General features: G+C 50.5%; 2 protein-coding genes across 3 annotated transcripts in view; one reads left to right on the forward strand and one right to left on the reverse strand.

The window, feature by feature from the left end:
* Window positions 1-61: 61 nt before the first annotated feature.
* Window positions 62-7,349, forward strand: LTC4S (leukotriene C4 synthase). 2 transcript variants are annotated; one of them, XM_052685158.1, is made up of 6 exons: window positions 62-1,928; window positions 2,273-2,335; window positions 4,547-4,646; window positions 5,794-5,864; window positions 6,002-6,083; window positions 6,183-7,349. In XM_052685158.1, exons 2-6 carry the CDS (start codon window positions 2,278-2,280, stop codon window positions 6,322-6,324), a joined length of 453 nt encoding a protein of 150 aa, XP_052541118.1. In that variant the 5' UTR covers window positions 62-1,928; window positions 2,273-2,277; the 3' UTR covers window positions 6,325-7,349. The 2 variants fall into 2 exon arrangements, with proteins under 2 accessions (XP_052541118.1, XP_052541117.1); XM_052685157.1 differs by having other exon boundaries at window positions 62-2,335.
* MGAT4B (alpha-1,3-mannosyl-glycoprotein 4-beta-N-acetylglucosaminyltransferase B) overlaps window positions 7,134-27,884 on the reverse strand; it is a 36,443-nt gene continuing 15,692 nt past the window's right edge. The window contains exons 2-15 of the mRNA XM_052685156.1: window positions 20,298-20,477; window positions 19,470-19,610; window positions 18,404-18,537; window positions 16,764-16,810; window positions 14,698-14,811; window positions 14,250-14,325; window positions 13,575-13,689; window positions 12,698-12,828; window positions 10,297-10,404; window positions 9,797-9,990; window positions 9,328-9,406; window positions 8,844-8,931; window positions 8,274-8,386; window positions 7,134-8,173 (exon numbers count right to left, since the gene is read on the reverse strand). Of these exons, the coding sequence (XP_052541116.1) occupies window positions 8,150-8,173; window positions 8,274-8,386; window positions 8,844-8,931; window positions 9,328-9,406; window positions 9,797-9,990; window positions 10,297-10,404; window positions 12,698-12,828; window positions 13,575-13,689; window positions 14,250-14,325; window positions 14,698-14,811; window positions 16,764-16,810; window positions 18,404-18,537; window positions 19,470-19,610; window positions 20,298-20,477 (1,544 nt within the window). The 3' untranslated portion in view covers window positions 7,134-8,149. The remainder of the gene's footprint in view (window positions 8,174-8,273; window positions 8,387-8,843; window positions 8,932-9,327; window positions 9,407-9,796; window positions 9,991-10,296; window positions 10,405-12,697; window positions 12,829-13,574; window positions 13,690-14,249; window positions 14,326-14,697; window positions 14,812-16,763; window positions 16,811-18,403; window positions 18,538-19,469; window positions 19,611-20,297; window positions 20,478-27,884) is intronic.

The following is a 27,884-nucleotide window of genomic DNA, read 5'->3' on the forward strand; positions in this document are numbered from 1 at the left end:
GCAGCAGAGGGCTCAGCGTTGTTTGCAGTGTGTTGGTTCCCTCATCCCAGCACACAGCTCTGGCCAACCTGGTGCACAGGCTCAGGTTCTGCTGCTGTGTCTTAACCAGTTCTTAGTGCTACAGAAAGGCAGCGGCAGCCAATGCTGCATAAAGAGACTGCAGAAAACTCCGGAAAGGAGCTGCAGCCACTGCCTCTGGGTGCTGGGAGTGTGAGCACAGAGGGGTTGCTCATTAAGCATCGCTTCACTTCTTTTATTTCCAAATTTGAAAGTGAGAAAGTGTGCAAAATGTGAGTTCTGGAGCTGGTGCTGCTGAATGAGGACAGAGATGCTGGCAGCAGCTACGTGAGGAGTTTGGGTTAAAGCTGCCAAAGTCGCTGGTTCGTGGTCGCTTCATCGTGCGTCTGGAGCTGGTGGGTTGAAGAGGTGGTGGCAAGCAGTAGCAGAGTGGATCTGGGCTACTGATGGAGCTCTTGGTTGAACACTGCATAGGATGGTCAGAAATAAAGCGAAAATCTGTGGCTCTACCAGCATCCAAGGGAGTCATCGTTTTCAGGGGTACAAGTTTGGGTTTTAATAGTCTTGCTACCAAGCTGTAATTGATGGATTGCTCAACTGTTCTGAAGCAGTTCTCTTAGCGGTGAATCATGCTGCTTGCAGTAAAGCTACAAGTTCAGTTATTTATGTATTGTTTCCTGTTTAAGTGCAGCTTTTAACTGATCATATCTAATCTGGAGTTCCAAACTAATGCCTCTCATCTCTCTCCCCAACCACAGATATGATAAAGAAGTGATAAAGAAGAATCTGCGAACGATGACAACTGTGTTTCTTGCTAAGGCTGTGTTCCTCTCGCATGTTACAGCAATTCCCAGCATCTCCCTACATAGGCAGAATTTTAATCAGCTTCACGCACTGAAGGACAGTTCTCCATGTGTTGAACTTCGGGTTTTGTTCTTTGGCTGGTGTTAAAATGTTGTATGGTTGCTGGAATGGTGTAAGCAAAAGCAGTCTGGTGATGTCCCCTGTCTGAATGTTAGGGTAGATACCCATGTGAAGCTGTGGGTCACCAACAGCTTCTATTAAATGGAAGTAGAGCAGTCAACCTTCAGTCTGGGCCTCAGAGCAGCCTGCAGACCCAAAATCCAGTTGTGTTGTGAGAGGATGGGGAGCACTTGTGCTGCATTTCGTGTGTTTTGCCAGGAAAAGTGCACAGCTGTGTGTCTGAGTGATGTTGAAGTCAGCTTGAGAAACTGCTGCAGTGGGGTTTTGAGAAGTTGAAGGCTGAAAACAGAAGTGAGAACTTGCAGCATCCTGCTTGGGATGGGCGACAGGCGACAGGCCTGTTCATTCCTTGTCGGTGCTGTGAATGAAGCTGGCTGTGCATCTGCACAGGGGGAGATGCAGTGGTTCAGCCCTTCCCTGCACTTCTCCTCATCAACATGAGGTGAAAACTAATTTTTCTCTCTGTCTCCCGTTTTAAATCTTTGAAGTCAGTACTCTTTTATTTTTCTCCTGTTGTTCCAGGCCGGTTTGTAACTTCTTCAGCCAATGTCTGTTTGGTTTTTGTGATGAAGGAAAAGAAGCCATTCAGCTCTATGAAACACTGCTGCTCTTTACATTTCATGCTTATAGTTCTGATGTTACTGTGGTATTTCTGAGCCATCTCTCTCCCCTGTGCTGCCGTCCTTTCTGAAGGGAGAGCTTTTGGCTTGCATTTGAGCAAGGAAATGGTGGTACTGCAGAGCTGTGACTGCACCAGAAAACCACAAGAAGTGACAGAGCTCAAAAGGGCTGCGCTGTGTAAGCTTACACTTGTCATGGGCTGAGCATCCCAGTGCTCTTCTAAGGATGGCACTAAAGTCTATGAAGTCCTTCCCCTGACCAATTCTGTATCTTGGAATAGGAGCAGCAGATCACGCCATTAATTTGTGAGTACTCACTGAGACTTGCACAACCTTGTATAGAACATAGGTACTTCAGAAGTGATTGAAGTGAGCAGTAAAGACCTCATTGTCTTTCAGTACAAATCAACCTGAGTGCCAAACCTGTAATGTCCAAGGATCCCTTGGGGTACATGCAGCCCGTGCTGCTGCTCTCCGGGCAATGGGCAGCTGCCTGGAAGGCTGAGGGGTGTGGAGGGAGTGGATGCTTGGAGGAAACACGTGTTGTGCAGGGGAATAGGGCTCTGCTGTGGGGTGTGCAGAGGTGGGAGGAGGGCTGGAGAGCTGCTCTTCTCATTGTGCTGCTTCATTTGCGCGTTGGTTCATGGAAGGCAATATGAGGAGCGAGGTAGACTTGCTGGCTGCTGTCACTGTTCTGGGAGTCCTGGAGCAAGGTAAATAAATGGCCTTTGTGTCAGCTACTAATTAACCTAATTGCATCAAATGATGCGGAGCTGGTTCCCCTGTTCTGTTTGCTGTGCATGCGGGATGGAAGCTGCTGCCCTCGGTGATGGTGAGTGGCTGCACACTGTGGCTGCTGCAGGTGGGAGGCATTGTGCCTACGGGTGTCACTGGGGCACTAAAAGGTGTGTGAGTCTGAAAGCCTCTGTCCTAGAGGGAAATGGGAGCTGAAGTTTTGCTTCTAACCTTTGAACACCATTGATGATTGAATGTTTTAAAGCAGAGTGGGTTGTGACAGAATTTCAGAGCGTTGTGTGTGGCTTGGCATGGTTGGAAATGGCTGAAACAAGGGTGGGTGTGTGCAGCACTGATGGAGAACTCAAACACACATCAGAGATGTGTGGAAGGAGCTGTGTTCTGTCTGTGCCTCGTGCTCAGCCCTCTGTCCCATTCTGCAGGACAGGTGGTTTTGCTGCTCTTGTCTTTATTGCTCAGTCCATCCCCATGGAGCTGTCGGCCCTTTGCTCACAGCTGCTGGATGTGGCTCTGTGTTGTTTTCAGCCATCAGGTGGTGCATCTCAGTGCAGGTCTCACCTCAAACCCAAAGTGCTGCTCGGAGAAGGGGGCTCACGACTCCAGGGTGGTCATTTCCCTCAGACAATTTACTGAGAAACAAATGGAAGTGTTTTGTCTTATGCATTTTTGGTTATTAACGTAAGTGGGGGTGGAAGGAGCGCTCAGCGTGCAGGGAAGGAAAGGTGAATGCTTGAAATGAATTAAGGAAGTGTTTCAGAGACCTTTTCACTGGGAAACCTCATCAGCTCATCCCTAAAGAGCACCTTCACCCCCATGTGTTTGCTTTATGGGATCCTTCAGCGTTCCATGCAGTCTGTGAGCAGAACGCTGCCACCGGGGTTGGTTCTCCTTTCCCCTTTTAGCGTGGCTTCACAGGAAACACCTTGTGCAATGTCACAGCTTGCCAGTCCCCACTGAGAGGTTTGCCAAGAGTATTCAGATGCATGGAGCTGTCAGCCCTGGTGATGGTGGGTGAGTCTGGGGGTGCATCCTCGTGGGGAATGGAGGCATCCAGTCGAGTTTAACCTGGAGGCATGGAATCAGTAAGGTTGGAAAAGGCTACTAAGATCATCTCGTCCAACTGCCTGCCAATACTGCCCACTGAGCTGTCACTCAGTGCCACCACTCCACACTCTGGAACACCCACAGGGCTACAAAGTATGGGAAGCAGAGCAGATGGAGCTCTTCATCCTTCTGAGGAGGTTTGTGCAGTGCAGCTTCTCAGCACCTTCTTTTGAGAGGGCACTTTTGAAGGGCATCCCAATCTCTGCTAGCTGGCCCAGCCACATCTCAGGGCACTGCCCCAAACCTGTGTGTGGGATCTGGCACAGGAAGTGTTCAGCTGTCCCCAGAGGGCTCTTCATCCCCTCTGCCTCCCCCCAGCACTCATGCATGGGGCTGTGCACAGGGCACCAGCACATGTGCACTTCATCTTCAGTGCATTTCTGTGGATAGTTAAGTGGATAACGTTGTGTAATAGGTCACATAGCACCAGATTATTTACATTTCTAATTCCTTTTCCCTCTATGTCTGTTCTATTGCTTATCTGCAGGCATGTGTGGCTCTCACTCATCTTTAATCTTGCAACATCTGTCTCCTCTCTCTGTCCTGCTGCTCTGCTCTTATCCTCTATCTTACAATAGGACAGCCACAATATGGTCGGTGTGGGCTCCTCGTCTGCCTCTCAGTGCCCTATGGCACCTCACTGACCCCGTCCACAGCTCTGCCACAGCAACCACAGCCTGTTTCATGCTTCTGCATTCTCCTGGATGAACAGCCTTGTTTTCAACAAAAGCAAAATTAAGCACTTGAAACGTCATCAGCATTTCCCTGTGGGAATAATGATCATTCATCAGATGGTGGAACGGTCCAAATCCTCATCACTGTGGAGTGACCTTTCCTGGCCTGAGCCCATCACCCCCTCTTTGAGCTGCTCCAGCCGCAGGGCTGCCCTATGGGAGTGAAGTGTCAGAGATCATCGCCCCATCACAGTGCTCTCACTCAGGGCATCTCTAATTGAACCTCACAGTGCCATTTTCCTCCAGCCCTGTGCTTGGCTCCGAACTGGAGAAAGCTTGGTTGAATGCAACACTGCTGGGCAGTCACCTCTGTCTGTTGCTCTCTTTCAGCCTACTTTGCACTGCAGGTGATCTACGCCCGGAGGAAGTACAAGATCTCTCCCCCGGAGACAACGGGTCACCCCGAGTTTGAGCGGATCTTCAGGGCTCAGTAAGGTTTAGTCGTTTGCAGTGGCTGCACCCAGATCTTGTTTGGGTTAAATATCAATATCAGGAAAGACCTGAAGTCGTGGTGTTGTGAGAGCACCTGTGGGTGCGTGTTGAGGGCTTTTCCTTCTTCCTCTGCTCCTATGGAGTGAGAAGTGCTGGAAGACCCCTCTGGTTTCCAGCATGCACCATTGTCCATGTTTCATCTTGGTGATGCTATTCCATCAGCAGCCAAAAGGAATTGGCTGAGTGGGGGTACATTGAGAGCAGAGCTGATGTGTTTCCCTGCCAGCAGGTGGAAGATGGTGGCGGAGTGACAACAACACCCACTGGCTCCTTCAGTGGTGCCACGAAGGGCCAGCCCGCGTGGTGCTGTGCTGTGCTGTGCTATGCTGTGCTGTGCAGTGCTTTGCGGTGTGTGCTATGCTGTGCTGTGCTGTGCTGTGCTATCCTATGCTGTGCTGTGCTGTGCTATCCTATGCTGTGCTGTGCTATCCTATGCTGTGCTATCCTATGCTGTGCTGTGCTGTGCTATCCTATGCTGTGCTGTGCTATCCTATGCTGTGCTATCCTATGCTGTGCTGTGCTGTGCTATCCTACGCTGTGCTGTGCTGTACTGTGCTATCCTATGCTGTGCTGTGCTGTGCTATCCTATGCTGTGCTGTGCTATCCTATGCTGTGCTATCCTATGCTGTGCTGTGCTATCCTATGCTGTGCTATCCTGTGCTATGCTGTGCTGTGCTGTGCTATGCTCTGCTGTGCTGTGTGCCCCCCTCCTGCTGTGGCTCTGAGCAGGGCTGTCCAAGGCCTTTCTTCCTTGTGTTTTCTTCCTCCCTTCATTCTTTTCCCTGTGGAAAAGGATGCAAATAGGTCATTTGTTTTTATGTCTTAAGAGAGAGGGGGAAGGTATTGATGTATTACTATGGAAAGCTGGCAGTCTCCCTTGCTCAGGCTGTAGCCGCAGCATTCGCTTCCTCACAGTTTCCAGCTCCCGCTCTGGCTGCATTCCCTGAGCTTCTGAGACTTCTTGGCCAAACTTAAGATTGAATTGCTCAGGGCTCCATAAGGTCACTGTGTCTGTGGGTGCAGCTCTGGGACGTCCTTCTGGGCACCCACCAGCTGTGGGTTTTGTTCCTCTCTGCTTCTCACAGGGCGAACTGCTCTGAGTACTTCCCCATCTTCCTCTCTCTCCTCTGGGTTGCTGGGATCTTCTTCCATCAAGGTAAGGGGCAGCAAGATGAAACGCACCCCGAGGCAGCTGTGCCCATCTGCATCCCCTGAGCATCCACAGGCCAGTTCCCCCCTGCCACAGCTCTCCCACGGCTGCAGCCCCCATCCTGCTCTCTGCTGGCCCTGCAGGTGTGGCTGCAGCCTGCGGTGTGCTGTACCTCCATGCACGCTTCCGCTACTTCCGGGGCTACATGCAGGCTGCGCAGGGACGGTGAGTGCCCACAGCACAGCCCAGAGTGGGACGTGGCCCAGGCACCACGCTCAGGGCTGCTCTCCCCTCCCCACCCACGGCTGACAGATTTCCTCACAGGTTGGGGCCGCTGTATGCCAGCGCCCGGCTGCTATGGCTGCTGCTGGGGCTGGCGGTGGCCGGGCTGCTGGCACACTTCCTGCTGCCCCCGTCCTGCCCATGGATGCTGATGTGGCCCCTCAAGCTGCTCCGTGCCCACTGAGCAAAGCCATGGCTGCCTGGAGCGCTCGGCTCAGCCCAGTGTGACGGTCAGCCTCCTGTCCCACTGCCCACCTCATCCCTGTTGGAGCGTCACACAGCGGAGATGCAAGCAATAAATGCCTGTTCTCAATAGGTATCATCTCTCATTGCCAAAGGGGATTGGGGAGAGGGGGAGAATGTCACAGGCTGATGGGTCCCATGGGAAAAGCTGCTGTGATCAAAACTTGGAAGTGTCTAAGACCTTACCCAAACTGAGAGGAGGGGTGTCCAAATGGTAACGGCTGTGCCCGTCTCTGTCTTTAATCACAAAATCATTAAGGGTGGGAAAGACCCCCTAAGATCCCCCAGTCTAACCCCAGCTCCCCCACACCATGCTCATAACCACGTCCTGCAGTGCCACATCTCCACGGTTCTCAAACACCCCCAGGGATGGTGACCCCCCCCAACCTCCCCGTGCAGCAGTGACACGGCATCACCACTCTGTCAGAGAAGAAAAGCTTCCTATTATCCAACCCGAACCTCCCCTGGTTCCTCCTCCACCTCAGCCCTGTCCTCCTCCCACCAGGACTCTGCCCATCCACAATTTCTATCTCAGCTTCTCCCACAACCCCAGGAGCTGCTGAAGCCACTGTTGAGCAGAGAGCTCCACAACACATTTCCTAAGAACCATTTCACAACTGCACTTAGGAGGTGCAGGCGCATTCCTTGCTCCTAGCTGAGCAAGAGCAGATGAAAGCTTTTTTATTCCCAGGGCAGGAAGCAGGGACGGCCCAGGCTGAATGCCAGCCCAGCGCCTCTCACAGCTGCACCAAAGGTTTAAATTTTGCTTTTATTACAGTGCACATTATTTTATATATTTATATATAGAGATGTAGTTGAAAAATCAAATGTATCCAATAATAAAAAATACAGCACGTTAAAGTAGTATAATGCATTCCAGTGTATAGCTGAAGAGACATTGGGATTTACACTAATCCCTACTATTTTTGAACTGGGCTACTTCTGCTTTTTTTTTTTATTATTTTTTTCCAAAAAATTCACACCAACCAGTAATAGTTATTTAAAAAGCTGTTTTCTGCACTCAATCTCAAGGCATGAAGACACTGGAGACTTCACCATGAGTTAAGGGGCTGTGTTCAATGCTGGCAGGCACAGTGTGGCGTTTATTTTTTTCCCTGCCCTACTCAGAGCTCCAACCCCCTTTTGGATTCGTCCCTCCTCCACCACGGAAGGGTCAGCCCTCACCCTCAAGAATCTACAGCCATGGTCAGGATCAGTGCCTGTGCTACAGTGATGCACACGTTGATCCCTGGCTGTTCCCATCCCAGCGATCCCGCACCCATGCATCAGCCTGCAAAGCAGGGGCAGGATAAAGCTGTCTGAATCTGGCCCCCTCCGTCCCCAAACACAGCCACCATTCCCCTTTCTTGGGCTGAAGGTGCTTTTAGTCTCCATTGCTGCTAAAGCTCATCCCAACACTGAACGGCCCCGCACACTGACAACGCGCCCACAGGAGGAGCGGTGAGCACCTGGGTCTTGCCTAGGGGAGCAAAGCCACCCCTTTGCAGGGCAGCTTGGTTTTTGCTTTTTTTTCCTCCTTCCAGAGGAAAGTCTGTCCAAGCCCCGCAGCACCAGTGCTGGCCTCGAAGCCAAGGTGTGGAGGGCTGTCCGGTGCCCACAGGTCAGAGTGCAGCTCCTCCCAGCAGCCGGGTGCCACCTCGCTGGCATCGCGGTCCCCGCATCTCGGCCGGCTCAGGAACGAGGAAGAGTGGGGGGAGGTAGAAGGACCCGGGCGCTACGTGTGTCCATCCTTCAGCATGCCTGCTTCACTCTGCTTTTTTGATAAAAATCTGAAAGGAGAGGAGAGAAGAAAGCAGTCGTGTAAACGTGTCCTGTTACATAGCACGGAGATGATAAGGCTGGGGTGGTGGCGGCGGCAGAGCAGCGCACCTCGCTCAGGATGATCCACACTGGGGAGTCGGTCTGGATGGAGAGGCGGATGGCTTCCAGCGGCCCGAAGGATGGGTCCACCTCACCCTCTGCAACACCCTTGGAGAAGGAGCCTGGCGGGAGAGCACAGGTGAGGCGGGGCTGGCAGAGCAGGGGCACCACGGGGACTGGGCACACAGGGCCCAGGCATCAGGGAGGGGCCGAAACCAACTGAGAAGCCATCAGTGAAGCACAGAGTGCACTCTGCTACACTGAGAGGAGCAGCACCCATCAGTTAGAACAAAATGCAGACAGAACAAGTGCAGACAGACTGATGCAGCACTGTGCTGTAATAGACAAGAGACAGGATAAGGCACAGGAGGCAGTGCTTCTTTCCACAGCATTAGCAAGCATTCAGCCTGTTGCTATGTCCCATTTTGGGAATAATTTGAAGAAAAAAAAAAAGGAAAAGAAAATGGAAAAAAATCACACTCTATACTTGTGCCCTATTTTCCAAACAAAGAAAGAACAGCTTTAAGTCATGTGAAAATGAGCACAGGGGATGCATGCACGGTCTCCTCCCTGCCATACCTATCTGGATGTAGCCATCGGCTGTTCTGTGGTATCTGACAGCTGTACCTCTTCCCTCCTGCAAGGTTTCCTTGTCTGACTGCAGGCTCTGCAGGATGGAGAGGAGCTCTCAGCTCGGGACCAGCAGTGAGAACCACCCCAAAGCCCCAGGCAATAAAAGCAACCCCCGGAGCCACCCCCACAGCATCCCTGGCTATATGCAGGTCTCAGCACTCTGTGGCACCTTGTTCCCCTGCCCCGCACAAGGAGCTGTACATCCTGCCCCAGCCCTTCCTTTGCAGCCACCCCATCCACCTGGGTATCCTCTGTAGGCAGCTCCATCCCAGCTCCCAAGGCGATTCCATACCAGGGGATCAGCTGCTCAGGCTGCCAGCACCTCCCAAAGGCACTCAAGGTTCTCCTGACAGTTCTCAGTGGCTCTCCCTTCTCCATCCTCTTCTTCTTCCCCCTCCACCCACATCTCAGCTCTCACTAACACACTTACATCAAACGGCAAAACTTCCACAGTGGTATTGAAGAGTTTGTCTTCAGGGTGCTCAATGTTCCCGCTGCGGAAGAAGAACCTGTGACAGAGACCAAAACCACAGAAAACTACATTGAGCACAGGGAAGTGATGACTTGTGAGCCATCAAACATCTCAACCTAAGAGGTGCAATTCCTAGAAAGCACCTGTTTGGTAAGGACACCTGTACCAGATGGGTACCCTAAGGGTTGTTCCTAAGTGCAGGAAAGCAAAGGGTTCCAGCAGACATGGACCCACCAAAAAGGGTCAAGTCAAATCGCCCTCCCCCTAGCAGAGCACTGCTCCCTCCTCCCTTTGCCCATGCCCTCCCCATAATGGGCATGGGCAAAGAATTCAGCCCAAAGGGAGAGCCAGGAGAACACGAGAGAAGTATCTCCTCACACTCTGTGCCCACCCGGTGTCCCCACCCGTGCAGCCCCCAAGCACCGGCCTTTCAATGCGGAGTGGTTTGAAGAATCTGAATCTGATGAAGTCTCCAGCGGTGGGTGTGAAGGCCCAGAAGAAATCCTCTCTCAGGTAAGCCTTCTCCAGGGTGAAGTGCTGGTAGGTTTTCAGGCTGGTGCTCACCTCTGCAGGAGGGTTGACGTGCTCCTTTCGCAGCGCATGTTTGCCAAAGTCCTTGTCCTTGATGGAGGCAAAGCAAGAAAGCAGGAAAGGATCACAAGCTGCTCTCAGCCACGAGGAATGGGGTTTCCAACAAGGCAGTGCAAATTAAAAGCTCTTGATTTGCGCAGTGAAGAACGGAGCACTGCTGTTCCCTGTGTCTCAGCCAACAGCTTGAACACAACTTCCAAATGTCACAGAACTCTGCACACACCAGCTCTCTGCCAGGTGAGGGGCAGCTTATCAAAGGCCTTATACCATCAAATCTGTCTGCAGTAGCAGAAGGGATGTCTCCACTATGGGGGTCAGAGACTGCTCAGTACCCACCTTCAGCTTTTGGATCTTCCCAGCCAAAGAGGAATGGGTTCCCACGTGCTGGAAGAGCGAGGGCTTGAAGCGGATCCTCAGGTTTGCCTTCTGCCTGTCGCAGTGCTTCTGAAATGGGAAAATCCCCCATGTCACCACCTCACGTGCCAGCTTCCAGCATCAACAGAGGAACCCCTGAGGGAATGACTGATCTCAGAGACACGAAGGTCACCACCAGGGTCTGGTGAGCAGCCGGGGCTCACAGCCCACTGCCATGTTTCTCATTGCTAAGCGCATCCTGGCAAACGATGAGCAGATCTCTGGGCGATGTGAAGTAGGTACAGGCAGAGAATTCAGTTTCTTTTGTCCTTGGCTTATCTGGAAAGCCCTTTCCCTATGACTCAGAGCTCAGGATCTCTTATTTCTGAGGTGACAGTAAGTTCTGGGATATTTAGAGCCTAAGCTCGCAGGCAGCAGTCACAGTCTCATCACCGGGCAGTTTTCAGTCTATTGGCAGTTTTTGTTGGGTGCTGCCAAAGCTGTTGGCTGCTTCGTGTCCATCCCACCACGTAATGAACTTGGACGTGCAGCTCTGCTGCAGCCACTGCTCTCCATGGGGCAGGAGATGACGGGGAGGGAAAGGATAACAGCCCCAAGAGCACAGAGCAGAGCCATGAGGAGGGGAATGGCAGCAGTGGGCCTGAGCTTTCTGTGTTTTGTTCCCCTTCCTCTGACTCACCTGCCTGGCACCACTGGGTACAGTGAAAGGGGGGGGGGTGACACTGCCACCACCCCTGAGCTGTGAGATGCTAGGCACACCCCTGTGAGCCGCCAGCAGATAATCCCCTAATCAGCTCACGTTACATCAGAAAATTAAAAGCAGCCCTGCTCATTGCCAGCGACAACAAACGCGGCCCCGCAGAGCAACCGTCAGCTCTCATCTCTGGGTGGGCAGAGAAGGGGGAAGGAGAGAGGAGGAGGCTGTGACACCTCCTGGTTTCTCCTCTCTTTTACTACTTCTGCTAAAGAGGCATTCGCTGACAGCAGCACTGACCCAGTGAAGCCAGGACTGGGCTCAGCTGGTGGTAATAAGGCCATCCTTTCACACAGCTCTGCCTCAGGTAAATCTAAAATTAGTTTTAAAAGGAAAAGCAGGCTATATCCAGAGCAGACAAAGCACTCAGTGAAAGCTCAGGTCAAACAAACTTTCAGTCAAAAAGACAAATTCTCACTGCTACTCACTTGGTTCCGCACAGCAGGATTTACAAATGGGAGTCGTGTTTGAAAGGGAGCAGTGCTGAGTTAATCATGCAAACAGTAGGGAAAAGAAGCCAGAAATCCACACGGAAAGTAGGTTAATTTTTAAAAAGGCAACACATTTAAGAGGCTTGCAGGTTCCCCTGGGAAGCCTTCGGAGGACTCTGCCAGGCAGGAGCTGAGCAGAGCTGATGGGGCAGCGTGGTGGGACCTGTGCTGAACCAAATCTCAGGCTGAAGGCTGTAGGGAGGGGGCACAGAGAGCAGGGCGGCACAGAGCGCAGTCCATCCCCCACTCCATCTCCACAGCCCCAACTCTGCCCAAGGGTGAGAGGTCATTGGAGGCCAGCACAGAGGCTCAGGGCTGCTGTGTCACCCGGCTCTGGCCCTCAAGGAGAAATACAATATTAGCCCCAGTGTGACTGGTTGCCCTGGCACGAGTCACCAGGTCTTTGTGGCCACCAGGTCCCTCCCAGGCTGCTGGCTCTGAGCACGCAGCTATTCTGGGCCACCGGGACTCAGCTGCTCAGCGTCTGTCAGGAGAACACAAGCAGTGCAGAGTAAATACAGTATGCTCAGGGAGGAGGGTGGGGAGATGGCAGTGAGCTCATCTCACTCGTGCTCACCCTGGCTCCTTCTCTGCCCATCCTACTCAGTTTAGCCCCCTGCTGCTGCTGCTACAACTTAAAACACAGCCCGTGGGTGCAGGGCTTTCTGCTGCTGACTCCACGAGGCAGCACAAAGCAGGATCCCGTGTCAGCACTCTGCACCCTCCCAGATGCTGCAGTGAGATGCTGGTGTGCCGCCGGGAAGCAGGGCAGGGAGGGTCAGCTGAGGGCAGCCTGTGCAGGCTCCCTGCGGGGATGCTAAATGAGCACTGAGCCAAGGGTTATTCCAGGGTACGGTGTGGGGATGGCTGTTGTGCTGCAGGGCTGCAGGAACAGAGGGATGCAGAAAGAATGCCTTTTCAGGCAGCTGCAGAAAGGGCTGAACTCCCCCATCCTGCACTGTCCATAAGGAAGCCCAGAGGAGCAGCAAGGCTCAGTGCTAAGTCAGCTAGCACCAGAGTGCACTCACACGACCCTCCAAAGCCTCTGCAGGTACAGACCAACCATCTTTCTTCTCTCTCAAAAGAACTTTCCCTTCAGTGCAGGTTATTTACGTACCGCGTCCTTCTCAGGGTTGCAGACTTTCACCCAAAGGATGTGATCTAGCAGCCAGTCAATGGGTTTGTCCTTATAGAACATCAGTATGAACTCCACGATCAAGCTCAGATCCAGAGACTTGAACATTTTTCCTACAACACAAAAAAAGGGAAAAGAGAGCAGCTATTGTAATGTATTGACATTGTGTAGAATGAGAGCTGGGAAGAAAACACTCTAGAGGCTGAGATGTGGAGGTCAGATGTGTCCCTTTCTCTACATAAACGAAATAACGTGCAGCTCTGTTTTATGTACCAGTACTGTTGGCATTGCTAATACAGCTCTGGATTTAATATTCATGGCAGAATTAGAAAGCATTAGTCTCTCATAGGTCACAGCAGTACCAAAAGGTCTAAAACTCTTCCATTCAGCAGAGAGAAAGAAGGTTGAAAGTCACTCAGCCAGCTGCAGGACACATCGTTTCCTGCCCTGAAAACTGGAAGTTTTAAGCCAGTCAAACCAGGATCCAGCATAACAGATGAAGCTGCTACTGCAGCCATGTACTGCTGTTCCCAAAATAGTTCTGTGCTGATGTAAACTTCCTTTTGTACACTGTTAGGCAACACCAGAGCCAATCCAGCCTAAAAGCTACTGGTCGTGTCGAAGCCATCAGGCTGTCTGGTAAGCCTCCAACCAGGTTTATTTTCATTAAAAGCGAATGTCAGCTGTGGCTTGGAGGAGCCCTTTTTCCTGTGCAAACACAGGGCTGGTTGCAAAAAATAAGGAGGAACCAAGTCCAAGGTTTTGACCGTCTCACGAATCCAAGTTGTTGGACAAGAGCTGACCTTCTTACAACGCCCAGCAGGTGTCTGTGCTTGTTGGGACAGAGGTGAGACTTTACCAATAAACCCCAGCTGAGAGAACTCCAGGATCATCCACTCCTCAGAGGGCTGCTGCAAGGCAAAGTTCTTCATTGTGCTGAGATAGTTTGGTTTGGCCACGATATCATCCTCCAGCTGCAAGAGGAAGGGACAGTCAGTGCCAGTGACACATCCAGGTTCCAGTAAGAGCCTCTCTGCAGAGTAATCACACTGTAGAGTGGAGGAAAGCTTTGGCACAGATCTAGTTTATGTTGGAAGACACTCCAAGCAGATCCTAGCAGGTAAACAAAGCAAGGGCTCCTGGTCTGACTAGGAAAGATGTCTCCCAGTCTGAAGCACTTCAGAAAACCACCTGGCCAGCCCCACACTTAGCAGCCACATCTGCCAAGCTGTGCTTCAGACACAGCAGTGTCCAGCAGCCTCTACTCCCATCAGCTGGAGGGCTGGCACTTCCCCATCGCAGGAGGAGATGATGGTTACAAGATGCTCCTCCACAAGCTGTGATACACATGCAAGCAGGCTCTGGAGGGACTTGTCCCTCTGCAGCCACACACTGGTCAGGGCTTTGCTTCCCTATGGAGTGCAGTCTCTGGGGTTAGCACAGCCCAGCCATGCACTGGAGTGGGTGAAACACAGAGAAGCAGGAGAACAACAGAAGATTACCATCTCCTCTCCACCCTCAGCACCAAACCTACCTGTACGTAATAAATGCCTTTGGACTGGGCATACATCATTAAAAAGCAATAGTCCAGGTTCTGCTTGGTCCTCCACCTGCAACAGACAAAGGCAATGGGAGTGCTCATCCTGCCCAGCACACTGCTGCTGCTGGGGAAGCTGGCACACAATCACTCCTTTTGGTCCCTGAGCCATCCATTCAGAGCCGCTACGCAACTGGAGGGCTCTCAGAACGAGCAAACCTGGGTCAAAGCCACCACCACACTGTGCTGATGGGAGTAACGCACACAAGGCAAGCCCTGCGCCAGCTCATGGCCCCACACCACAGCCATCCAGCTCCTGGACAACGTGAGCCGTGGGGCCTTGTGTGGGACTGCAGAAAAGTGTTCTCCCTGCTGGAGTTGGAGAGAAAGATGTTGCAATTACTTAACGAAGGGTTTGCTTGCATCTAAGATCATTGATTCTTACCTGACTCTTTCCTTGGGGTCCCCAAAGGATTCCCGCAGATGGGAGAAATCAGGGTAGAAATGTGGAGAGGGGGAAATCACCTCCAAGAGACCAGAGTGGATTTCCTTTGGGAATCTGAGGGAGAAAGTCAGCTGTAAATACATGCGTGCCTCCATGCCTGATGTACCACTTCACAGACCGACTCACTGGGTAAACATCAAGCCACAGAACCAAACAGAAAATGCAGCCTCTAGGATGAAACCTGCCCTAGTGCACCTCCATCCTCACCAAAGGACTTTGAGGACTGACACCCAGAAGGAAGCGTCCCGTATTTATGGCACTTAGAAAACACACAGGTCAGCTTCAGAGAGAAGGTGCTCCCTCAGCCCCGCTCTGCAGGATTCAATGGCCCTGCAGACAGGCACAGCAAAGGTAGGACTTGCTGACATCACCGGCCTTCAGAGATTTTCCAAATGTGCCAGTAATTAAGAGTTGTTTTGCAGAGATTATGCTGTGCATTTCTGATAAGTTACTTAAAGCGCCGTGCTGTGCTGCAGTCAGGACAGCCGGCAGGAGTTCCACCTCGTTCCCTCATGCTGATAAAATCAGCATATATTTTTCCTGTAATGTGGTTTAGAAGCCTTTAAAGAGTCAAAACCAAACAAGAAAAAAAATCTCACTCATCTGAAAAATATGTACCTACAGAAGTGCTGCAAGCAATACCCAGAGATTGCTGAAACTGCCAGAGATAAGCGGGAAACCCAGTTATTTTTACACTGCCCTTTTCGAGAACATTTGGTGCAAGGTTGATTTCCTTTGTTTGTGCGGAGCCTGGAGGATGGGAGATGTGACAGAGGGAGAGAGAGCAGCGAGAACGCCAAAAACTTCTCCCTTAGTTTTCCCTTCTCTATTCCCCCCTGGGACCGGCAAGATTTCCAACTATTTTCAGCAGTGAAACAGAGCTGATAAAACTGCAACGAGGCAGCGACCGCCTTCACGTCCTGCAACAAGAGCTCAGCACTCCCTGTCCCCACACCACCTCCATTCCATTTGGAAGAAAAATAAGTGAAGTGAATGGGGGTGGGGACAGAAATAAAACCATGAGGCCAATTAAAGTTGCAGGCCATCCGCACAGAGCGCTCGCTGCAGCAGCGGCCAGCAATTCCATCAGGATACAGCAGACAATTGGCCCATTATCCCCGCTGCGTGCGTCCCGCAGCCAGCAGGCAGGAGGAGGGAGCGCTGCCAGCTTCTGCACAGCAAGATGGAAGGCTCTGTTTCAGCTCTGCTCCCAGGGCCGCACACAGCCCTCCGGCTCCGCTCGGGGCGCTCATCCCAACGCCTCGCCCGTCATTGGCTCGGGGATACGCTGCCCTGCAGAGGCTCCTTCTTGTGGTTGCTGCCATCCTTTGGAAACATGCAAATGCAGGAGACGGACCGTGGGCAGAGCCCCCTCGTTCTCCATTTTTTCCTTCACCTCTGAGCTCTGGCACTGTTACCACCTGGCCTGGCTTGCAGTTAATGATCCGCTGCTGGCTTCTGCCCTGATAGCACTGAAAAGCCACTAAGGCTGCAGGACATAAATAGCAGCTAGGGAGAGAAAAATGTAACTATCACCTAGGACATGAGGAAAACAAACCAGTGGGAGCAGGAGGAACACCAAACGTGCATTTTGAAGGCACTACAGCATGTGAATGTGCGTAGGTACCGCAGTGCCCAGCTGCTCTGACTCACAGAGCAGGCAGAGGGCCACTCAGGTACAGCAACAATTGCCAGGATTACTGTAAATCTAAATAATCCTTCTTCTTGCAATGCCAAAGCACAGAAAGAGCAAAGACAGAACAGCATAGCCTTGTGTGCTGAATACTGCAAGCACACAGCAGACTACTGGAAGCTACATATGGGACACATTTTGGAACAAGAACTGGAAGCAGCAAAAGCAAAGACAATGCAGAACTGAAGAACAACAAACAAAGCAGAGAACAAGAAGAAAGGGGCACAGAAAGACATGTATTCTGACTAGAAGAAACTACCCCTGCCCCGCGGCAGGAACAGCCCAGGCCCATGCAGTCATTCAAAGTGCTTACAAGTTTTTGATATTTTCTGCCACTCCGGCTGTGTACTGCGTGTCCGTCTGAAAACAGAAGTTACACAGTGTTAGATCACTCAGCCCCAGCTTGTGCTGCCCCGTGTTTGAGAAATCACCTTGCATACACCCTGGGCACGCTGTCAGCACCTCCACATCATCCTCCTTTAACATGCATCCCCCCATCTCACACCCAGCGCAACCCCCGCTGTGACAAAGCCCTCCTCTGAGGTGAACCCATCACACCCAGACCACAGCAGACAGTGCAGGATCCCAAGCTCTGAGCCCTCCCAGCTCTCCAGCACTGCCTGCACTCTGCCCACACCGTGCCTCTGCATGAAGCGATAAACGCTGTCTGCAGCTTGTTTCATACGTGCCAGCTTTCATCCAAACAACGCTCGGCAGAAAAGGATCTCCACCCCTCTTCTGAAAAGCACGGGATTATTTACGTGCCTGCAGTTTCATTTCAAGTTCATTTCAACACTTTTCTCCCCGAACCAACAGTTAGTTCGCAGAGCTCAACCTGTGGTGGTTTGGAGGCAAAGGTCAGTGGCACCGCAGGGCTCTATCTGGGAGTGAGATAAGTGCTAAGCAGGGACAGGCACGGGACACAAAGCATCTGACCAAGAAAACACCAGCAGGAGCAAAGGGCAGGAGACCCGGGAGCAGAAACGTGCGTGTTTCCTGGTGCCTGCATTGTTCTGGGCAGTCACATGCACCACGGGACCGGGATGCGGGTGGATGTGTGGATGCAGCACTGGGGTCGTTGTCTTGGCGCCAGGAGGAGGTGATACGAGCAATGCAGGGATGTGACACCAGTGAGGCTGTGCTGGAATGGCGACAAGGGAAGATTTTCTCAAGGGAACAAAGCTCCCATTCCCAAAAAAGGGCTCTGGCTCTGTTATGGAGTTACCAGTCAGGGGCCGAAGAGCCAAACACTACTCAAAATGTCAAACCACGAGGAAAGAGGCATCAAAACCTGGCATTTGTCTTTGAGCTGCTCCCTCTACCATCATGCCACTGAGGTTTATCGTTCTCAGTGCATTTCTGAAAATTAAGACAAATGCATTTGGGGCTCACAAAAATAATCCTGAGGGGAAAGCTGGGGAGAAAAATAACCATCTAAACCCAGAGATAAAAGCAGCTCTTGTGGATTAATGTATCAAGGCTTTTTAGCCCCCGGATTCTGCAACTGATTCTGGACTCCAACATGAGTGTAAAGCAGCATATTAGTCTCAGACAAAAATAAATGGGCTCTTGATAAATAAATGGGATCTGGAGAGAGGTTAGGGCCTTTTTCAAAGAACGGCTGAGAAACAAAGCTGCTGTGGGGGGGAGCTGAGAGCCCCTGAAATGCGACCATGAGGCTGCTCCAGCTCAGTCTGGGAACAATCACTCCAGCACTCTTCCAGAGGTAGCAAGACACAGACAACGATAAAATCACGCATCACACAACAGCTGCTGACGTGAGACATTTGTGTGCTCACACCCTGGCCTCCCTACCGCTTCATTTTGGGCAGGATGCATCTTCTGTTCCTGGCAAAGGCTGGGCTCATCTGCCCAGCCAGAAGACCAGGCCCACAAGCACGTGGCTGTACTGTTTGGCACCAAGTGGGACCAACAGGCCAAGCTCCATCTTACCTCAGCGATGAGGACAACGATGACCGAGTCCTCCTTCTCCTGCTGCGTGAGCTCAGAGATGAGGGAGCTGAGGGTGTCCGTAAGGTAGGAATGCACCTCCCGCTTTACGCTGGGGATTCCCATCACGACAGACACTGCCCAGGGCCAAGAAGAGATTTTAGAAAGAGGCCACGCCGGACAAAATGTTCTTCTCAACTCCCATGACCACCCCATGGTTCACCCAGTACAGGCCAGCAGCAGCCTGGTGCAGCCATGGCAGGGCACCCACTGCGGTCAGGTGCTCGCACAATGGCTGGGACTGCTGTCCTCACACCGCTTGGCACCTGTGGGGACGGTGAGCTGAGGGCTGAGGCTGTGCTGATCCTCAATTTTGGAAATCTGGGGCATCAAGGTGGACAAAGCCACAAGCAGCCTGGCTGTCCCTAATGCTGGGCAGATTCCATTAGCAAACAAACCTGGCTTTGTACTCTTTTCTGAAAAGCAGAAAGGAACTGGAGGTTCTTTCTTTTCTCCCCCAAAAACTTAGGAAACGCCCCAAACTCTCCCTGCCCAAGGTCCTTTCCGGCATGTGAATGGCAACTTCAAGAGCACCCTTGTTCTCCAAAGCACTCCTATGGCCAGAAGCACCTTGGCCTAAGAGGAATCAGTCAGCTGCTTGGGTTTGGGTTGAGATTTGGGAGCAGGGGAGGAAATGCTTAAGAACCCAAGTCCTGCTCTGGATGATATTTGTTTCCTAACACAGTTTAGAGTCTCCACGAACTGTGCTTTAATCTGACCACCTTGTAGGCAAAGCCTGAAGCACTCCAGAGATGGAAAGCAGCAAAAACCATCTGAGAGAAGCACTGAGAACCCTTTGTGAGCACAGACATCCCCATTACTCTCTGGCACGCAGATGCTCTGTGGCTTACCCACCCCGTGTGCTGCAGCACCAAGGAAGCTCACATGATACATGCAGCTGTTCCTCCAGTCCTGCTCATCTCCGCAGCGCAGCCAGGCCCGGAGGAAAAGGCAGGGGCAGGCACCAGGTGAGAGGAAGAGCACTAAAGCAGCACTAATTCCCATTTACCTCCAGTGCGCCCCTGTCCCACATGCACGGCTGGCTGCAGACTGTTCTCCTTTGACAGCAAATGTGGCAAATGATGGAAGATGGTGGGAAGGTGCAGCACATTCTTGTTGGTGATATTCCACAGTTTTAACTTGGTTTCGTCTTAAAAAGGAAAAGGGAATCAATATGCAAGGAATGGTATGTAGGAAGAGACTGCAAGGCAAAAAGCCTTTTTAGAGCAGCCTGGCCACCCGAGACTACTGCTGGGATATAAAAAATGAGGCCAACCTTTAACATGCTACCACAAACCCAATTAAAGTTCAGCAGGAGCCATGAGGGCCTTGAAGAACTTCCAAAATATTTGGGAAGGAAGGGGGAGAATGAAGATCAAATGAAGGCCAAATCGGATCTTTCCAAGGAGATCCAATTTTCTTCAACTGAGCAACTTAAAAAAAAATGAAGAAATAAATTGGCAAAGGGTGCTCAGCCAATCTAACTCCTTCCTCTTCCCTGTCTCCAGATACCCACTACTTTCCATATGCATTCAGTACAGCCATAGGAAACGGCACATGTGACTCGCAAGAAAAAAACTTAGAAGCAAGCAAGTTGGCAAATATCACTGGCAGAGGCAATCACAATGTTCAACGATGCATACATACCTGCCGTTAAACAAGAGTTTAAGAGTTCCCAAGTCTATTGCATTAAATAACAATAAAAACCAACAAACACCTCTGAACTCCACCGTTTGCTGGTGCCGGGAGGAAGAAGAGCACCGTCCTACCTGCACACACACCTCTCTACCTCCTCACTAGCAACCTCCAAACCATCTCCTCTGCTCCTGCTATTCACCAGATAGGCTGCTCCAGGTGCGGTTGATGTCTCGCAGGGCCTGCTTCTCCGAGACAGCTCTCTTGATCTCCTCCAGTACCAGGTTCAGCTCCTTGGAGCGCTTCAGGCTCTCCTGCTCGGCTGCGTGCAGTCGGTCCCGGAGAGCCAGGAACTCCCGCTGGTAGATGTCCACAACGTCACCTGCAGATGGCAAAGAGAGCATTATGCTTCCTCTGTGCTCAAAGGATGCAAAAGTGAAAGCAGTCATCCCTTCCATACCTCCGAACTAGGATTTATGGAGCTGCGGTCTATCATACACTAATCTGTTATGGTGGAGAGAGCTGGTTGATATACAAAGCATGGTTGATACATGCACAGAAGAAAGTCTCTGATACACAAAACAGCGTTTTGTACAGGGATGCACACGTGCTTTGTGCTACCATGTCGGCCGCGAGAGCTCTGACAGTCTGAGGGAACTTTCAGCTGCAGAGCCACAATGTAAAAGCTGCTTCCCTTTCTCTCTTTAACTTGGGTTCTGGTCATAGAGAATAATGACCTGATGTTGTGTGACCAAAGCATGGAGCAAGAATATGTTGTGTGTTAGTTCTTCTTTGCTCTACGCTCAGTTGCTTGCATTAGTTTTAAGGAAAATATTATGCATCTCTACAACACCAGAAGTTGGGGTGTCAGATGGCAACGACAGGAGTGAGCAGCAAGGACCAGGAGTTGAGTGAAAAACAACTGGAAGTATTTGGGTTTGGTGACTTGGTAAAACAATGACAAAACCAAGAAACACAAATATTTCCAATCGCCATGCTCCTTGCTTGGGTTGCCTTACTGTAGAAAAATAAGAGTTTAAGAGTGAAGGCTTTGGGCCTGAGAGTTGGTCTCCAAGAGAAGACGCCGCTGGGACCTTCAATTGCCAGCCCTGATGCTATGGCAGATGGCACCCCAGGAAAGACCCCAAAATTCCCTCACAAGGACTGCTCCAAAGGACCATCTATCAGCAGGGTGAGCAGAAGCCAAATCTTGGGCTCACAGGGAGGGAACCGGCACCGCACACCCAGCTGTGCAGGGGACACGGCAGCTGCAGATGGCCTGGCATGAATAACTGGGGCAAAGGCAGCAGCACCACAGGGGCCCTCGCCAGATGGCACACAGCATCTCCAGGGAGAAAGAGCTGCCAAGTGATTGAGTGGATTTTATATTGCTCAGACATAGTGGCTGCAGACAGGATGCTTGTCATTGTGGGAATGGCAGGCGCAGGCGTACCACAAAGTTCTGCCCACAGCACGGAGCAGACAAACAGACAGCTGCTCCTACTCCCACAGGGTTTTACTCAGCCCTCCCCATCTTCTTGCCACCTGCAGCCAGCCCTGAGCTGTGGCATCCCTCCCACAGTGCGTGTGAGCGGCGGTGATGCCAGCAGGTGAGCAACTTTGGTTCTGCAACCTGTCTGGACAAGGGGATCTATAGGAGGAGCAGAGTCCAACACAAGAAGCCCCCTGCCCAGCTCCATGCTGGCACTTACTAAGGCTGCCTCCAGGCAGAGTCCCAAAGGGATCCTAAGGACAAAACCAATTACAGTCATCTTAGTGCTCCTAAATGAGGCAGAACAAAGCCTGTCATGTGGCAATGGTGGCTGGGATGCTAATATCAATGCAAGTGTTTGGATATGCACCTTAAGGAAGCATAATAAAAATAACATATATAAATGAGTAACTTCTCAAGGGTAATAAAGTTTTTTATTGCCAAACAACACCTTCCCAGCCTGCCCTTTTTAAACAATAAAACAACTGAGTGCTTCCATCCATAACTAACTATACAACATCTGGCAGCAGAGTTGGTTAGCTATTGATATGCTTTTCTGGGCCTTTTTTTACCCCATTATTAATGCAACTTGTGTGCTCAGTACACATACACTTTCACCTCTAGTCATTCATATGTTTTCAGTGAGGTTAGATTTTACAGAACAACACCAGAACACAGTCAGAAGAGCTAACTCAACCAAAAGCACTGCACTGGAGCCAGCGTGAATGGAAACAGTTACACCAACTGCACTGAGGATTTCTATTCTGGGGTCCACGAGCAAATAAAAAAGGGTGTTTTGAAGATCAAACATGCCTAGCTCCAAAGCACAGGGTTTCCAAGACAACAACACTTCCAAGTCAAGTTCTCTTTAATGCTTTTGCCTAGGAGAAACTCCCCCCCCATGGGGCCTCTTCCCCACAATCCTTACACACTCACTTCCCATCCCCAGGCACGCGCCCGCACAAGACTCCATCGACCTCTGGAGCTCTCTGCATTACTGCAAAGTGCTGGGAGATAGGGAAGGAGGAGAGGAAGGCAATCCCATCTGGTTGCTGCTCTGTCTGACACGGGCGACATGCAGGGGGCACAAACAGAACCAGTCCTTCTTTTACCCTGAGTGATACTGCTCCCAGTACTAAGGGGCTTGCAGGAAAAACATGGCAACCCCCTGCATGAGGGGCTGCTGCAGGAATTTAAATCCACTCCACAATGAGCCAGACCTTAACCTGACGGTAGCTCCCATCTGTAAGAACACACCTCTAAGCCCTTACATTGTCCACGGTTAGGGGTTTTCATGCTCCTATCTTTAAATACTAGGAGCAAACCTTGCTTCCCCTCCTCACTCGATGCTGGTCTCCTCTGCGCTACCTGGAGCAGAGCATGGGGCTTTGTGCTTAATGGCTTTTTCCAGAGTGCTGCACTTCGTTTGTGTCAGACTGCGAAGGGAAATGTCACTGATTATTCAGGCACTAATGACCTGCCCACTGATGCCAAGAGCTGTACTTTTCATTAGGCAGCAATGGTGATGTGCAGTCAACCATTCGCTGCTTTTCTGGCTAATGGTTGGAAGTGAAATTGTATTTGTTTCCAGTGCTCTTGTCCTATGATGTGTTAGCAGGCTTTCCATTCTTTAATTAAAATTTCATGAAATTTGAAAGCTGATCGATTGTGACCAGTTACAGCGACAGCTTGAGACAAAGCCTGTGGTGGGCACACAGCTTCCCCTGGATTCCCAGTAACACCATTTTGCACTTAGAATCATCAAATCAGTAAGGCTGGAAAAGACCTCTAAGATCATCTACTCCAATCATCCTACCACCTATCCATACCACCAATATTGCCCACTCACCACGTCCCTCAGTGCCATGTCTCCATGGTTGTTGAACATCTCTGGGAATGGTGACCCCACCACCTCCCTGGGCAGCCTGTTACAATGCATTACTACTCTTTTGGAGAATAATTCTTTCCTAATATCCAATCTGAGCCTCCCCTGGAGCAACTTAAGGTCATCACCTCTTGCCCTGTTGCAGGACAGACATGGCAGACCCAGCTCTTTCAAAGCAGTACTTCCAGTGCTTGCAGATGACACTGTCAACCCAGTGCCCTGCAAACAACACCTTTCACACCACACCACACTCAGTATCTGCACTCAATGCTTCTTCAAAAGCAGTTTTCAGGCACAGGCTGCCAGGCCATTCACCAACTGGCTGCATGCATGGCAGTACACAAGCCTCTGGGCAGCTGCTGGCAGAGCTTGGCAAATGGCTGCACCCTGGGCTCTATTTTCTCCCTAAGGTTTGGTCTTGATCTAGGACAGCACCTCCAAAGGTCTGGTTTTGATCCAAGGCCCCCAGCTGATACACTGTTGGCTTCCCAAAGGCTACTGTCCATCCAAAATGGCGCCCACTTCTACCCATCCAAAATGGCGCCCACTGCCCACAGAGGAATTCTCTGCTTTTGTGGCTCTGTCCCTACTGAAGTGACAAGGAGGCGAACCAGGCCTTCCTGCAGAAGCAGGGGCTGAGGTGTCCATGTCTGCTCTGCTTATCCACTTGCAGTTTTTGAATCAAAGCAAAAAGCCTAATCTGGGTGTAAAGCAGCAGATGGGCACAAAATGAGGCCAATGCCGTAAAGCCGCCACTTTGCAGCCTCTCAGGGTCACTCACTCATGTGCACATAGATACAGTCAGGAGTTCTGTAATCCTCAATGCCGTGATAGTCTCTCAAATCTTTGCTAGCTGGATTCTCCTCTCATTAGGAAGACCTTTGAGAGACTTTGTTTAAAAACTAGAAACAACTCCCAGCCTCTAATCTGTTTATCTCTGTGAAAACTTGGCTTCAAGAGCACAACGGCGCGTTTTGACCCTTCTGCTGCAATCAACACACACGTCAGAGTTTCCAGGGATGGAACAGCCAAAAGAAAGCACAGTCCTGGGCTCACAACACAGAGAGAGAGAGAGAGAGCAGAAAGCCAAACTTTCCGAGTAAAAACCATCAGGCACAGCGAGCCTCGATGGAGCGCCCTCGGCCCTGCACGATGATGGGCGATTTGCTGTTTTGATGTTTAATGATTTATATAATGCTGGCACTGCTCCACGCATTACACTCTAGATTGCCCCAATTGAATCACAATGTTCATGAGGTATTTGCTAAGGGAACGCCACCAGACTGTTAACGTGGACACAAGGAGATGCTGTGCTGTATCGGTGAGTTTGGTTCAGCCTCTGGGATGCGGCAAAGGCTGGGGCAGCGCACAGGGACCAGCATTAATTCCACAATAGATATTTCATACACTGGAAAGCTAAATTTTGCCATTTGGCTGTGGAAGGAACAAACCATCAACAGAACCCCAGAGCAACCCCAGAAGCCACAGGGAAGAGACTGCTGGGCTGTGTGGAGCTGCAGGTGACAGCTGTTGATAGCCCACAGGGAAGGATGGCAAAAATACCAACTTGTACAGCAGGGAGGGAAAGAGAGAATTCAGCAGCCAAAATACTCCTGGCTCCATCCTGACAAGAAAAGCAAGCATCCCAGCATCCTCACACTGCAAACACAAGTCCATCATGCAGCAAACGTTATGTGACACTTGCAGCATCACTGTGCACTGAGTCTCAATGGGCATTTTGCAGCTACTGCTTATAAAAACACACTTCAACTTTCTTTGTTCATTTCACATTAGCGCTGCTGTAATTTGTGGTTAATATCAAGTCACAAAGCACCACAGAAAGTCATTAGTACTACTGGAAAGGTCGTTATTATTATTGGGAAAACAGCTGCAGGTGCAGAGGAGGAGGAACTGCTCACATTTCTGATCCTGCTCTGAAAACAAACAGCTCCTTCTACAACTCAGTTTTTTTGCTTTCAAAGTTCTAAGCAGTAATTCAGGGATGGGCAGGTTCCCCGCTGCATGTACAGTGGCTCATATCTGGATGGAGAACACTGAAATCCCACTCCCAAAAAGGGGCACACATCCCTGGAGGGATACAGGTGAGGATGCAGAAGTTCAGCACTAATGAACCACACTGGGATGCACACATGTGGGTACCAGCAGCCATCAGACTGTTCTCCTGCACCTGCAGAGCCCTTCTGTCCCCACTGCTCAGCTCTGTGGGTGAGCCACACTGAAAGAGATAAAAAGCCCCACGAACAGTGCATCCCCTGGGTTTTGTCATAAGGCAAAGTGAGGAAATCTCTGGCAGGCATAAGCCAGCATCAGATTCTGCAGAAGAAACCAGCTCCTCGGTTTGTCTGGGATTTTATCAACTTGTCCAAGGGATTTAATGAGACAGACGCATCAGCTGGCAATTTGTTATGCTGCAAAACAGCTGAGGAAGAGAAGGAAGGAGGCAAATAGTGCTATTGATCAGAAGAGAAAGAACATGGTATTAGGCAGTGAATTTTCATCGCAGCAAAAGGTTCAAGAGGAGGCCATAAGGTTCAGTATTAAACCTCCTGTCTCTTAGATTTAGTAAGGATCTGGAGAAAGAGATGAATTTGCAAAGTAGCAAAATACAGAAACGACACAGAGATAAGTTCCTCAAAGCCCTAAGCCAACCAAATGACTGGGAGAAAAGGCAACAAAATGAAAAATTAACACCAAAGCTGACAGATGCAAATTAATCGGGGAGGAGAAGGGAGTCGAGGTATTTTTCAGGCAGTTCCTAATTAACAGTATTAACTGAGAGGGAGATTGGAGCTTCAGAACATCTTGGTGCTGCTCTGCAGGTAGCAGCAACCCTGAGAGAGAAGGGATGGAGAGGGAGGCAAGGAAGATGTTGGTCTGCTCAGAGAACGGGATGGGGAATAATAGCACGAAGATTATAACGTTATTAAAATGATGCTGCCTAATCCCAGAATAGCCTTCACCTCCTCTGAAAAAGAGTATTATTACAGACTTAAAAGGGGCTTTAGAAGAAGGTGATGAGAATGATCAAAGGGCTGAAAAAACCCCGCTCTGCAAGGAAAGAAAAAATATATGAGATTATTCATCTTGCAACTGGCGTAATAATAGGGCTCATGATGAAAAGCATATAAAATAGAGTGATATAATGAAAATATATCACATAGACTTTCATTCTCCATGCTTGAAACTACAGGAATAAGCAGCCATTCGATTCAAATATTGTTAATTTCAAACTGACAAAAAGGAAATGTTTTGTGGTGAAAAAAAAAAAAAAAAAAAGTATATCTCCAAACTTACTGCCATAGAAAAACAGCAAAAGGGAATTTAAACAAAGTGCCAGACCTGGCAGTGCCCTTCATCGTCCCACGGCGTGGAAGGATGTCTCCAAATTGCTGCACCTCTCCTCCCACACCACAACTTAATTAGGAACACTGCAGCTTTCTTCTTCAAAGTGAAGCTAATTCATTAGCAATCTAATTATTTACCTGTGTAGCACAATACAGCTTTCGAAGCATTTTCTCTCAAATGGAAAGCAAAGGCTTTGTTCTCGTTGTTTTTTTTTTAATACTCTCTATTTGACTGGGGAATAAAAACATGCTGAAAGTGAACAAAATAAGGCATTATAGAAATCATGGGTCATTAAACCTCCAAATAATTGCAGCTCCACAGGATTTTTAAGAGGACACATCACACTTGGGCATGGAAAGCAACCCAAAGGGTTCCTGGAATGCCCTTCCCTCTGTATGGCACAGCCAGCATGGAGAATGCCCTGGGATGTGTGCTGCTCCTGTGCACAGGAATGCTCCTGCAGAAATCCGCATGGCCACCCCACACACAGCAGAACCCTGGCACATGAGGCTTCACAGATACCATGTGCAAGAGAAACCTGCTTTGCTCCCACTGCTTGCAACCTCTGGGCTGCACTGCTGCCCCTCCTGCCTTGTTCTCACCGCAGGGCCAAAGCCAGGGGGTGCAATCCCATGAGACATCCCCAAAGAGTGCAAGCGTGCAGGGCTGTGTCCCTATAGGTGCCTTAAAGAAACAAAAACACGGAGCAGAGCTAATGCCTCACAGCCTAACAGGAAACCCCGTTTTATTACAACCTAATTGTGTTATTAATGAAACACAGACCTCACTCCACCAAAACCCATGCAGCCTGCTCCGTGCCGCAGCGCTAATGGCTCCGCTTCCCGTTCGACAGGAATGCCTCCAAGAAGGCAAGCTGATCTTTGCAAAGGTCACTGTGTTAATCATCATGCCCTTTCTCTAGCAGCCGCTGTCACTAATTGCCTGTGAAGGAGTCGAGATGAAATTCTTGTTAATCCTCCTCCCAACATCACTACAACTCAACATCATCATCATTCCCTTGAAACAACTGTAAGCAGCTGATGGGC

Source organism: Tympanuchus pallidicinctus, unplaced genomic scaffold (genome assembly GCF_026119805.1).
Source record: "Tympanuchus pallidicinctus isolate F22 unplaced genomic scaffold, pur_lepc_1.0 scaffold21, whole genome shotgun sequence".
In the NCBI taxonomy this organism is placed as follows: Eukaryota; Metazoa; Chordata; class Aves; order Galliformes; family Phasianidae; genus Tympanuchus; species Tympanuchus pallidicinctus.